The sequence below is a fragment of the Colletotrichum phormii genome, assembly GCF_030913505.1.
Source record: "Colletotrichum phormii strain CBS 102054 chromosome Unknown BDP81scaffold_10, whole genome shotgun sequence".
NCBI lineage: Eukaryota > Fungi > Ascomycota > Sordariomycetes > Glomerellales > Glomerellaceae > Colletotrichum > Colletotrichum phormii.
The window spans coordinates 77,913-90,602 of NW_026851452.1; the positions used below are offsets into that span (position 1 = coordinate 77,913).

Sequence of the window (12,690 nt, forward strand, 5' to 3'; positions counted from 1 at the left end):
TGATTTCACCCACCAGTACCATAATCTGGGCACCCAAGTCGGCTTCTCGGGACATATGAGCTTCATGTCAGTCCGATACTTTCGTCTAAGGAGCTAACGGGAACAGCCGTCTTATCCGTCCTATGAGTCGACATGAAACCAAAGCAAGACGAACATCACGGCGGTGACAGTTTTTCGCACGCAGTTATCCAGGCCATGTGTACAGCGAAAGGATTGAGATTATGGTATCAGACTGAAATTGCTCTACTTCTGCGCATCTAATATCATCGTCGTAAAAGTGACATCACTGAGCTTTTGCATGGCAACGCTTCCCAACTCCTCAGTATCGTAAGCCATTAGCTTGTTCGTAGACTTCAAGCTCGGGTTCAGGTAGACTGGATCGTCCTCAGGAACTCCCTCAAAGAAAGTTTCCAGAGACGTCCACTTGTCGGCTCTACACTCTAATCTCGGAACGCAGGCGAAGACGGCCTCATCCCTCCTCTTGATCCTCACAGCAACCCGTATAGACGCCGGAACCCCGGTTTTAAGCGTCTTGTTCTCCAGCAGAGTCCATTTAGCGATGCGGTTTGGCGGCACATTCTTGACGATGAGTTTGCCGCCACTGACGGTCGTCGCGTCCGTCGTCTCTCTAGCGACGGTCTTTTCCCACTTGGCCGAGGCGCTGAGTTCTGCACCATAACTGGCACCGACACTTCCTTCGCCCCCTTTTTTGATTGTCTCGGATTGCTTACTTGGCAGGCAGTTGTAGTTCCCGTCAAAAGAGATGGCTTCAACCTCGGGCAGATCGTTCCCAGCGTCAGAAACCTCGTGTTGGTTTGCGTGTACCACAGGTTAGTCACACAGGTATTCCTGGTATCGCGATCGGTAGCAATATCGTTGGGTTAATCTGGTGTTCTTGTTGTTGTTATTATTGTTCTTAAGGAGAGTATCTGATGATGATGATGATGATGTATTTAACGTCTGGTAACAAAAGGACGTGCCGGGCGCTATGCCGATATGGTCTATGCTAATCTAAACTATGTTACAGGCTACAGTCTTCACCTAACGTTCCAAACAACTGTTCCCGTCACCCTTCATTCTGAAATCATTGGACATTCTCGACTTCATGCGATCTGTCTCGGGAACCCGTTGCACGGTTCGAACCCCCTCCAGCACCATACCACGACCTTCATCTCGATCACACCTTGGTCCAGAGACATTTCACCGTGCTGCTTCCCTTCACCAACATTCATATTAGCACTTCTCATCTCAAGATTTCATCATGTTGGACGATGAGACCAGAGGACTGGGGCCAGAGTCCGATGACGAGGAGGAGTATTCGGATGAGGAAGACGACATAACTAGTCAAACAAGACACGCCATTGCCGACATGAAGACGAATTTCAACAGCCAAGCAACTCAAGACACCATTGACCAGTTTTTGTTTGATCATCGCGTCGTAGTGAGCCACGTTGGTCAGAACGGAGTCACATTCTTCCACAAAATTGTCCAGCTTGTAGACGACAAGGACAACGAAAATTCGCTCACGGCGTCATCTATAAAGCCCTTGTTCGAGACACTCGTTAAGAGGTACCCGGACCTGCTCAGATATAAGGACCAGGAAGGCCAGACTGCCCTCTACCGCGCCATCAAACTCAAGAGACACACCTGGAAACTTGTCGACTACATCCTGAACAGCTGTGAAGACCCGAAATGCATAGAAGATGCTCTTAAGATGACTTGCGGGAAAGGATAATCCCTCAGGACATGCTTGACGTTGGCATTTGAGAAGAATCTAAATGCCAGAGTACTTCGGAACTTGGTCGCGAAGGCGGGCGAGACCGCCTTGGGGCTCTCCGATGGCTCCCACCGGACTCCCATGCATTATGCAGTTCAGTATAAGCAGTGCACTGATCAGCGCGTCCAAGTCATCAAGCTTCTTCTTGACAAGGACGCCGAGATCGTCAGGAACAACAATTCTTCTGGAACGGTTCGACCGTTTAGAACCTTTCTGGACGAAACGTACCTGAGAAAGGAGGAGGGAAAACAGGACGAGGTCGAGTACTCCGTCTATGGCGAGCAAGAGAGGACAGCAAAGGCCTACCTCAAGGCTCTAGAGGAGGAGCGAGACACGAAAGGGCGGAATGCCGAAAAGGACCGCACGGATGTGAAGGAAGCAGCCGGTACCAACCTGGCCACCAAAGACAAGGAACCGCCGAAGCCAGTTCCCCCAAAAGAGTTGAAGAGTCAGGCCGGCGGGGAGCGTGATCGTGCAGGCAGGAGAACTTTGCCGGATCGAGAACAACCCAAACAGGCTTCTGCGTCTCTCGTATCAAAGTTGGACGAGAGTGACAGAATACGACTTGAGCTCAGGGAGAAGGAAGAACGAGAGCATCAAGAGAGGAGGTCTAGAGAGGAGAGAAAGCAGCGAGAAAGAGCTTCCGAGAGAGACGGCAATCGTCCAAGACAGTCCAAGGACCAGAAAGATCGCCTCGATGAGTCAACTGGCGACCTTCCCAAGATCCACGTCACCACGAATGGAGCAGAACATACGCCCAACACCCCGCTGAAGAGAGTTGCCACTCAGAGGCTCGACGTTACTGTGGAGGCAATACTACTGTATTGGATCTGATGATGATGATGGGAAAAGCTGAGCGCTGGCTGGGCTGGATATCTGGGCAAGGTGTAGGTGGGGCAGCTCCGAGATGTGAAGGAGCTGCCTCACGTGACCCACCTGCACCTGCCACAGTTACGGATGCGAAGAAGGAGAAGAAGGCGCCGGCTTCGTCCAAGAAGGGATCCAGAAAGACAGACCCAGAAGTTTGGCAAAGAACTCTGCACAAATCCTCAGAATGTTGAAGCTGCGCGACATGAGGACTAGGAGCATCAAGATGGCTACCTCTTTTCTGTATGGAAAGAACATTCGAGAAGGTAAGAACAACATGCTCTCACTCTCAAAAAGCTTTGTTTAATGAAGCGGCAATAGACATACAGATCTGTTTCGACTACGAGGGGCTTCCGTCAGAGATCCAAGACCACGTCTTCATGGAGCGTTTTGGTGCAGATCGCGATAGCGGCATTCGTTTCGACGAAGTGCTGATGCACGTCAGGTTCCCGACTGTTGCCGTGAAACGCACCGGCAGAAGGGCGCCGAAACCGCGAGCCCTGGGGCGGCAGGACATGGAGTTCTTCTTTGAATGGCTTAACAACAAGGGCGTGCGCCGGATCCTCAAGTTGAGGTTGACGACAGCGGCAAAATCCCCCACAGTGACGAGTCGATTCAGAATTCGCTGGAGAAGATTGTCGTCGAACATCTCGACTGGCAGAAGACAGACCTGGACCCTCGAATTATCTGTCACGTCAGGAACACAACTGCCGAGGATGAAACGTCCGAAACAGTCAGGGTTGACCTTCGCGAAGTGACTCTCAAATGGAGTGGTAACAACGTAGTCTTGCGCTCGTGGAGCGAGGTTAGCGGGTTATCGAAGCTGCCCAAGCTCGAGGTTATCCATCTCAACGTTCCGGCCCAGTCTGAAGTAAGTCTCCGTAATTCTTACCACCTTCTGATCTTCCTTCAAGCATCGTCCTTTGAAGAAGATGCTGACTGGAATTTGTTAACTCTACGACACCAGAGACTGGGTCCGGATGAATATTGACGACTTTGGTGCTCGCCTGAATACAAATGCCAACGACGCCCGGAATGACAACAGCCGCTCAGAGGAACCGGGCTCAAATACGTCTCAGGTTTCAGAGGTCTCGATGGAGCAGTTAGCCACCACAGCTGACTCTAAACCACCCGCTGGGCGCAAGATTGTCGTCTTCCCTAGAGATGGTAAAAAGGGCACGGATATACCCATGCCATTCAGTGGTGTGCCAAAGCCGGCCAGATCTAATCCCGTCACCGAGCATGACTGGCTCAACTGCACGGAGCGGTTTGGCGGATGCATGGATGGGTTTTGAAAGCGGACAGTTGACCTATCCCGTGAACAGATTGACAACGACTCGAAACATGCCTGTTGGATCTATGAGCAGTCGGCAGAAAAGATGGATCTGGAAGGCGGTATGGGCACTTACAAACGGCCCTTTCACTTACATACCACTTCTGGGAGATCGTGGGCTCTGCCCACAATCTCCTCCTTCCACCTCCAGACGCAACAATAATAGACCATTATTGACACTTCGTTCCAACCGTACGGTTGCCCTGCTGACGTGTATACCAACAATGCCAATCGCCTATCGAAAGGCGAGGCTAGAGTCTCAGATGTCCTCCAAAGCCCGGGGAAGGATGTTGTTGTTGCGCTTATAGATGACGGTGTTGACTGCTGTGACGCGACCTTTTCGGGTCGTGTCATTGAGGGCAAGACATTCGACTACCAAGACAGAAGTGTCGGGCAATACTACATCTCAGCAAAGGGCCATGGGACTGAGATGTCGAGAATGATTCTGAAAGTGTGCCCGATGGCCAGCATATACTCCATCCGACTCAAGACACACACAAGTCCAGACAAGGGCCTGTCTACAATTGATGCCGTTTCTGCAGCCCTGGTAAATCACCTGCAGCCAACCAGACCACTTCGCGATGAACGAGCTAACCAAGTTGTAGGCCATTGAAGCCGCACTGGAAAAGAATGCCACCATCATCTCCATGTCGTGGACACTGCCTGTGCCGTCGGAGGGAAGTGAAGAGAAGCGGCTTCTCTATTTAGTCCTGGAGAGGGCATGCAATCAGAACGTTTTGATGTTTTGCTCGTCACCAGACCAGATCTCTGCAGCTCCCCACTATCCCTCGGCTTTCAGACGTTCAAGATTCTTTCTTATTGGTGCGGCGCACGATGACGGTAGTGTTTATGGCCATGCTGGGAAGAATAACGACTTCATCTTTCCTGGAGTCAACGTGAACACGAGTAGTGGAAGCGTCTGCCGGCGTACCTTTCCGATAAGATGTCAGCGAGCAAGGAGTCGACAGGGTCGAGTATCGCCACAGCTCTCGCTGCCGGCCTGGCTGCCATGATCACGTACTGTTTCAAGGCGAGCGCGTTGGGAAGTTTCATGGCGAGGATGCAGCAAGGCGAGGACCACGTTGCCGGCCCGGAGCTTGCATCTGTGCACCCGGATGATGTCAACAGGATTGCCCAACATACTATTCTGAAGACGGCGTTCCACAGGCTCGGCAAAATGGAGAACGGGCAGTTTATTGAGGTGTGGAAGAGGTTCCAGACAGCGAGTCAGATTCTCGAGGGAGAGAATAAGTACGAGGAGAAGCTCAGCTGCATTACTAAACTTTGCTCAAACCTCATTGAGCATTAGTCAATATTATTAATAGGACGGAATTAGTGATAAAAATATATAATGGAATTTACATTACTATCATAGGCAGGGGATATTATTTGGTTAGCTTTTGATAATATTGAAAGTTAAAAAGAGTAGTTACAGAAAAATAAAATTATCGTGTGATTTCCCTTGAAAACGGTCCCCTTGAGATCCCCTTGAGGTCGATCTTTTGCGCCTGTAAAGCTGGGAAAACAAACCACCACATAGAAAAATAAAATTAAACAAATAATCTAGGCTTATAACAAAAACCAAGTTCTAACGTTGCGCGCCGTTGGCCAGGCCCAAAACCTCGATACTTAGGTAAGTGCACGTAAACACACATCATCGTCAACAGCTTCGTTTGAAGAGATCCGGCTCATAATGTCAACGCGTATACACGGCATTGAGCTATACAGTTGCACCTAAGCAGCGTACCTAGTAAGGTGTCTGATGGGAATCCCATCCCGATCGACCTAGGTATTTAATGCAAGAGCCAGCTACTACCACATCTTGTTTGCTGTGCCAGATATCAATCCTTGGAGAATGAGAGTTTATACATTCAACAGACTTTCGGTCCCATATTGTACGGGTAATTCTGGCAGTGACGTCTGCACATTCAGCCATACTAAGAGGCATCGTCTCTCAATGAGAACCACTCCAACTTCTCCTGACAACGGACGCCATAGTTCAATAAGGTAGGGAGCTGCAATTTAAGCCACAGCCTTGAAGCCATCGATTCTTGATAGGATTGTCGGAGCTAGGATATGGGAATGGAGGGTATATCTAGGTATGAAGCTGGTGGCAAAAAGGTTGGCACGTTCGGCTACACGATATAATGGATATTTCAGGCAGAAGGTGAAATTTGATGTTGTATGCTTGCGAGTCTGAAACCCAATCTTCAGGCGAAGCACAAGTTCACCTTTGAAGTACAAAAGAGCAAGGGGAACTTCACATGAGCCAGAAACATCGATCATCGCCAGAATGAATCAGTATCTCAACCTACCTGACATAGTCCATCACAGCCTGCCTCAAGTCCTACGACAGACCAATGCGGAAGGTGGAGGCAGATCTCCAGGCTGCTACATGTACTCATGGTGGAAGACTGCCTCGTACCATCTTATGCCCTCGAGAATAATTCCATTACCACTTCTACTACTGCAGATCTCCTTTTCAGCGAGTTGGCAAACAGCAGGAGTTGCGTGCAAAAGTCCGTCCTGAATTTCTCCAATTCTTGTCCCACCGGTCTCCGTGAACAGGCAGAGTTCAGAGCACACACGTAACGCTCATTGTCATACCCCGCTGACCGGTCAAGCCATTGCACCTTCTCTTCAGTGTACAGGCCCAAGGGAGTCGGGACTGGCAACAACTCTCTCAGAATTGATGCATTGGTTCAGAGGAAGAACATCCATCTTTACAACGCCATTGAAATAGAGTTGGCTTGATTGACCGGCATCTGGATGTCTTGCAACCCTGTCATAGCTCAGTCTTGGCTTGATTTAGCTAAAGCCCTCTGGCAGATAACACCACAGACAACGGTCTACTTCGATGGAACGAACGTGCTCGCACAAGGCAATGATTGGGCATTCTCTATGGCTTCACCTCCCTTGACAGTCTAGCGGGGGTTACGCAACCGCTTGACAAGACCCTCGGTGACAATCATTTCGTCACCCTCATCACTAGCCTAATGCTTGCTGACAGGGAAAGCCCGAATTGAGCAAGAGATAAGAGAGCATAGATTGGCCTGCGACTGAACTCTCGCCCACCACCTCGGAATTTGATTCAAACAAGGCGGGGTAACAGAACCTACAGGGAGTTGGAGAAGATGCGGCCCGTGACCGTTGTTGCACATGTTGCTGGCTGGGTTCATATGCTGTGCCGCGAGCTCAGGGTCCACCGGGAGCTCTACCGCGGCGCGGAGCCGGACCTCCGGGAAGCGAACTGCAGTGCTAGCCCGCCAGGTGCTTTGGAATTGCGAACGGGTGGAGGAGGTGGCAATCTCTGGCCGCTGCTGTGTTATCTGGTGAGAAATGTTGGAAATGGACTTTGACCCAACATGGCCGTCACCAATGGAGCAAGCCTCTTGCCATTAAGCTTTCTCGTGACACAATAAGACGCATGGCTTATGTGGGACGGCCGCAAAATCCGGGCAGACTGCGCTGGACGGGCTGGCTGCCAAGATAAGCCAGCTGCGTGGCCAGAGAACGGTTCACGGTTGTCTTGTTACTAGCGGGAGGGCTAATCTGGCAGGCCGGGGATTTATCTGGCCAATGACCAAATCCGCGTGCGAAATAGGGCCCGCTGGTGTTGAGACCCGGAAATTTGCGTGGAAGCAGACCAAGTCGAGCGTTGTCGAAGACGAAGACGAAGACGGATGGGAATCCCAGTAACGAGTCAGGAAGGGAGCTGCGGATGTGGATAGTCTGGGGAAGTTGTTGAACAGAAGGGTTGGTCAGACCAGGGTTCGGGGAGGTCGGCGGTGTTCTGGTTGGCTTGGGGAGGGATGACGGGTTCGGGAGGGGTGAGATCTAGAGCATCAACAGAAGAGAGAGGAGATAAACGTTCCAATATGTGCCACGATATACCAGGTGCGGTGCCAGAGTTCTTCGTCGAGTTTCGACATGGGATATAAGCGTGCATGGAGAAAGTGCGGCGAGTCGTGAAGTTGCGTCAAAAGAAACATGTTCCCCTCTTTGCTTAGTTGCTTCGGGCACTTTATTGACTCGAGTAGCCGGCAAGGTGCATCGATAAGTTGAAGAAGACTTTGTATCCGTACTGTTCGCCATCCAACCAACCCCCACTGCCCACGTCCCTGTCTCCAGCGGCTGAGAGGCCAGGCTGCTTCGCCAATCTCTCGTCGCTGAGATCCTGCGTGCCGCCTGGAATGCATCCTAGTCTAAGCGGTGGAGGGCTATTGAAGCAGTGTGCATGTCGCTGACGGATGGTTTGTCTATCCCGGGCAGCACTTGCTAGGGCCCGTCTGCATGCCAGGTGGACGCTATCAAAGATAGAAAAGGAGGAGGCGTCGAACTCCAATATGTCGAGCTAAGGTAGCCCAGGTGCCAATAGTCTATGTACAGCACACCCAACGTGACTGAAGGAGGACCGGATGGTGACACGACGGCCGCTCGTGTTGGTTGAAGAGACCCGAGCGAGGGCTGGCAAGCTGGGTTAAGAATCTGGTCAGAAGAGGAGGGAATTGGAGATTTCGATGTGGCCGAAGTGGGTGACAGAATACCTAGTCTGCCGCTCAACACAAAGTACCTTGGCTCTATTTCGACTATTCCTACTACTGCCATTTTTACGACTTCCCGTGTCTGATATATTCAATATAGAATAAGCTTAGAAAAGTATGATATAGGAATAATAAGAACAACAAGAAGAAGAAGAATAGTAATTATGGCAGTAGCAGGAATAGTAGAGATAGAGCTAGGGTGTCGAGCGGCATCCTATTTTGTCACCTATTTGGCCGTGTTTGGCAACTTTTGCATCGGAAAGCTTTGGAAAGCAGCTTAGACCCTCAGGGTCTTGGGTTCAGAGGAGGAGAGTACCCATAGACTTTGAGCTTGTCAAGTAACAACAGGTCTGTGGTAATGGTTGGCAGACTGGAAGAGTAGGCACGACTCCCGCTGACAAAAGTTTGGTTTTCGTACAAGGTGGGGAAAGTGCAGCGAGATCTTGGCCTTTTCCATCTGGCCTGAAGTCAGAGTTCGTTTTCCGAAGCTCGAGATGTTTGAGGTGGCAGAAACATGGGCAGATGATGGTGCTTGCGGATGGCCCCATGGTGGTCAATTGACGGTCCAAAGTGGCGAGAGCAGGCATGCGATGGCACGCGAGATGGGACGTCTGTCTATTGTCCGCGCGTGTGCTTGGTGGCCCAGACGGCAGACTGCATTGAGTTTGGTATACACTGAGTGCAACCGTATGCGTGGTGGGCAGCGGGCGAGGTGGATGAATGTCTCTGAGTCTGCAGATGCTGAGTTGTGTGGGAATCTTTGCAGTCACAAGTGTTTGGCGATGGTGGTTGTGGTGTGTGGGTGTTGAAAAAGGGGGGGGGGGGGGGTACGTACCGCAGATGGTCGGTTCTGATGCAAGACTGAGGGGGAAGGGGGCAAGGGGGGACAGGCAGGGGAGAGAGAGAGAGCAGAAGATGTGCAGTGATAGCAAAAAGGGAAGACATAAAATGCGGATAGGAAACGAAGATTAATTACGGCCCAATGTCTCCCAAAAAGATTAGCATAACGAATGAGATGACTGGGGGAGAGACAGGTGGGAGACAGAAACAGTTAATCAGAGACAGAAAAACAGCGACCCGGAGAACGTGAAGAGGATCCCTTCTTTCCCGTGTTGGGTCCTTGCTAAAATCTTTCCATCTGCAGCCCAGCTCCTTCCTCCCATCTGTATGGATGGTACAGAGTACGCAAACACTTTTGAGTAGGCACAAACGAACGGCGTGACTTCCACAGCAGTCAGAGACAGGTTCAACTGGCAAGTGCATGGAAGTCTGGGTAGTAAGTGCATGTGCAAGTACAAGTGCAAGTGCAGGTGAGAGTTTGATTACCCCGCAAATCATTCGATTGGGTGACGTCGACAAGCGGGGGTCTGGCTGGTTCAAATCCCGGCCGTCAAGTGGCTACAAGCGCTAGCCCAGCACGTCCAGCACTAGGGACTGCGCTAAGAAGGATACGTACCCGTGCGCAATGCCGCCAAAGTGTCTTTGCTGGAAGCAACGCTGAGGCCATGCCTTCCGTGATTGGGTGTTGTGTCTGTGAGCCTGCGCTGGGTGGGCAGCCAGGGTCGTGAACTCGTGGGCGAGGAAGGTGCTGAGGGTGTGGAAGCTGCCGTAGCCTCCGCGCCAACCTTCCATGCTGAACTTGGCATAGGTACTTGAGTACTCCAGGCTGTCTCTCACTTCAAGATAGTCGCGGACTCGTGGTGGCTCCTTCCCTCCACGTAGGTATTCACCAATATCTAGTGCAGGTCAGAGGTGCAGGCAGGTGCAGATGCCCGTTGCGAGGAAGAGTACGAATGGCAAGAACGAGAGCGAGGACGAGGGAAGGAGCGACAGGCAGGCACACAGGCAGAACTCAGGAGAGCAGAAGGAGCAAGTTGTGAACTGCGTTCCTTCCCCGGCTCCATCAAACAAGCCTCCTCTGGTCTCCAGTCTTTCCATTGCCGTTCAACTTGGCAGACACACACTTGAACCCTTCTCCATCAACATCGCGATCCTTGTGTCGACACCAAACCTTCTTGATCTGCCTGTCTCCTCTCTTTTGCCCTTCCACGGAACTACTATACGAGTGCAATACCTACATCAGCAAACCATCAGGAACCCACCACTACCCACACAGAGCCATAAAATACATTCATCACGACATCACAGAGATAGCAGCTTGTGGGCTTGTCAAGCATTCCAGCCTGCCTGCCTGCCTGGCCAACCCAAGGCCCCTATCTAAGATCCAGCTTGGAACCCGTCGTGCCATCTATCTGCCTCCGTTTGACGTCGGGCGTTGCCCCTTTCCCTGCAGATACACCCACCGAGAGACCGCAAGAAGCTATTATCGGCCTCTCAAACGCACGCCGACCGACCGACCATCCGACACCGCATTCGCCTCTTCCCCACACGCACCGCCATCCCACCATCACTTGCCTGTCCTGGCTGAGCAAGCAAATCCACGCCATCCGCTCAACTTCCAGCCAGCAGCCTGTCCCCAACACCAAAGCACCCTCTAGCACACACGCACGCAAGCACACACCACCGTTTCACCCAGACCACTACAGAACAGTGAGAACACCAGCCACCCCCCCTCCTCCCAACTCTCTCTAGCCCGTTTACTCTGCCAATCTGGCCCTCCCTGCCCCTCTCCCCCTGCTACCTGACCGACCTAGGGTGCTGCCACTGATCCAAGACCTGCCCCCTAAGCTTCGACGTCACTCAATTTAGAGCTTCAACCCGCTTTGCTGCTTGTGCAGGAAGCGCCGCTTGGAGGGGACGCTTCCCTCGTCGATCCCCCAGCACAAACGCACAAACGAAGCACAAAGACGAATAAGTCTCTCTTTCTGACTCTCGCCAGGCGAGCAAACCCCTTGATCGACACCTTTCCACGGCGCACTACAGAGGTATGCTCATCCCATCCCAGGCCCTTCCCTTGTGATCAACCTTTCGTAACCCGCCCCTAGTGTTACCCCAAATCAGTCCATCGGCCACCTCGATATATAACCACCCTGTTCCACACATCCGCACCTGTCGAACGATTCCCCGTTCGATCCCTCTTTCGATTCTTTCTAGATCTCACCCCACGCAAGACGCATCTCCGAAACACAACTTGGACTACCCTCTGACTACCTCAACCCATACAACAACCCGACGCACGACATACCGATATCCTCGACTACATATACTACAGCCCCCAATTCGCTCCTTTGCCATCTCTTTTGCCCATCATGTCCACCGACAACTCCAATACCAACCAGAACAACCAGAACAACCAGAACAACCCGAACGAAATGCATCGCCAGAGACGTGGATCAGTCACCCAGCAGGCTATTGCCGGTCTCTTCAGAAGTAACTCTACCTCCAACGGCGGTGCTTTCCCTGGCACCAGCGACGCTCAGAGACGGAGACTCTCCGTCACCACCGGTCTCGGCCTCACCGGCACTTCGCCTACTGGCGCTGGTGCTTTCAACTCTCTCCGACGGGGAAGTCTTTCGACCAACTCTAACGACTCTATCGATGAGAATGCAATCGACGAGGAGGAGATCCCCCCCAACGCCCGCACAGCACCTGCCACTCCCTTCACCCGCAGAATGAGCTTTGGAGCTCAGGCAATGCGCACCATGCGCAACGGCGGTGGAAGTCCGGGTTCAAACGGTAACGATTTACCCTCTGCTTCTGCCACTCCCGTGCCCAATACTCCTGCCTCCCTCGACAGACGCAGCAGTGTGCACTCCCCGCGAGGTGTTGGCTCGGTTGCAAATACCACATCACCAGCCAATACCTCGTCCATCGCTGCTGCTCTGTCGTCGGCTAGGCGTCGATCCAGCAGCACTGTACAGGCAAGCATCGCACACAAGCAAAGATCATCTTCTGACGTGTTCTCTCGCCCAGACCAAGGTTTCAACTGGTCCGAGCAGCTTAGATCTCGCGCAGAGAGCTCTGTTCAAGGGCCACGAGCATCCTTCTCTTTTGGCTCTGGTCTTTCATCCTCTCCTCCTCGCGGCCCCGGCAATGGCGCCGTCCACGACCGCCAGAAATCAGTCTCCGAGATGCCTGCTCCCCCGGCACAAGCTGCCGCCATGAAGCCCAAGGCCCCCGAGCGACCTAAGCCTGATGCCTTCCAGGAACGCATCCTCAAGGGCGATTTCTACATGGACTGAAAAGTCAATGTTAGGAACGGCTACTAC

General features: G+C 52.1%; 3 protein-coding genes across 3 annotated transcripts; 2 read left to right on the forward strand and 1 right to left on the reverse strand.

Moving 5' to 3' along the window:
• Positions 1-243: 243 nt before the first annotated feature.
• BDP81DRAFT_394120 (uncharacterized protein) lies at positions 244-1,232 on the reverse strand (the record flags this gene model as incomplete). Its single annotated transcript, XM_060587905.1, has 2 exons — positions 244-804; positions 1,161-1,232. 2 exons carry the CDS (start codon positions 1,230-1,232, stop codon positions 244-246), a joined length of 633 nt encoding a protein of 210 aa, XP_060445030.1.
• BDP81DRAFT_481135 (uncharacterized protein) lies at positions 1,022-5,286 on the forward strand (the record flags this gene model as incomplete). The annotated part of the gene is made up of 9 exons (XM_060594956.1): positions 1,022-1,679; positions 1,788-2,598; positions 2,729-2,910; positions 2,966-3,212; positions 3,248-3,508; positions 3,612-3,932; positions 4,233-4,524; positions 4,583-4,894; positions 4,936-5,286. The coding sequence occupies exons 1-9, from the start codon at positions 1,262-1,264 to the stop codon at positions 5,284-5,286; spliced, it is 3,195 nt and encodes a 1,064-aa protein (XP_060445031.1). The 5' UTR covers positions 1,022-1,261.
• Positions 5,287-11,730: 6,444 nt separating this feature from the next.
• BDP81DRAFT_394123 (uncharacterized protein) lies at positions 11,731-12,663 on the forward strand (the record flags this gene model as incomplete). The annotated part of the gene is made up of 1 exon (XM_060587906.1): positions 11,731-12,663. One exon carries the CDS (start codon positions 11,731-11,733, stop codon positions 12,661-12,663), a length of 933 nt encoding a protein of 310 aa, XP_060445032.1.
• Between the last annotated feature and the right edge of the window lie 27 nt (positions 12,664-12,690).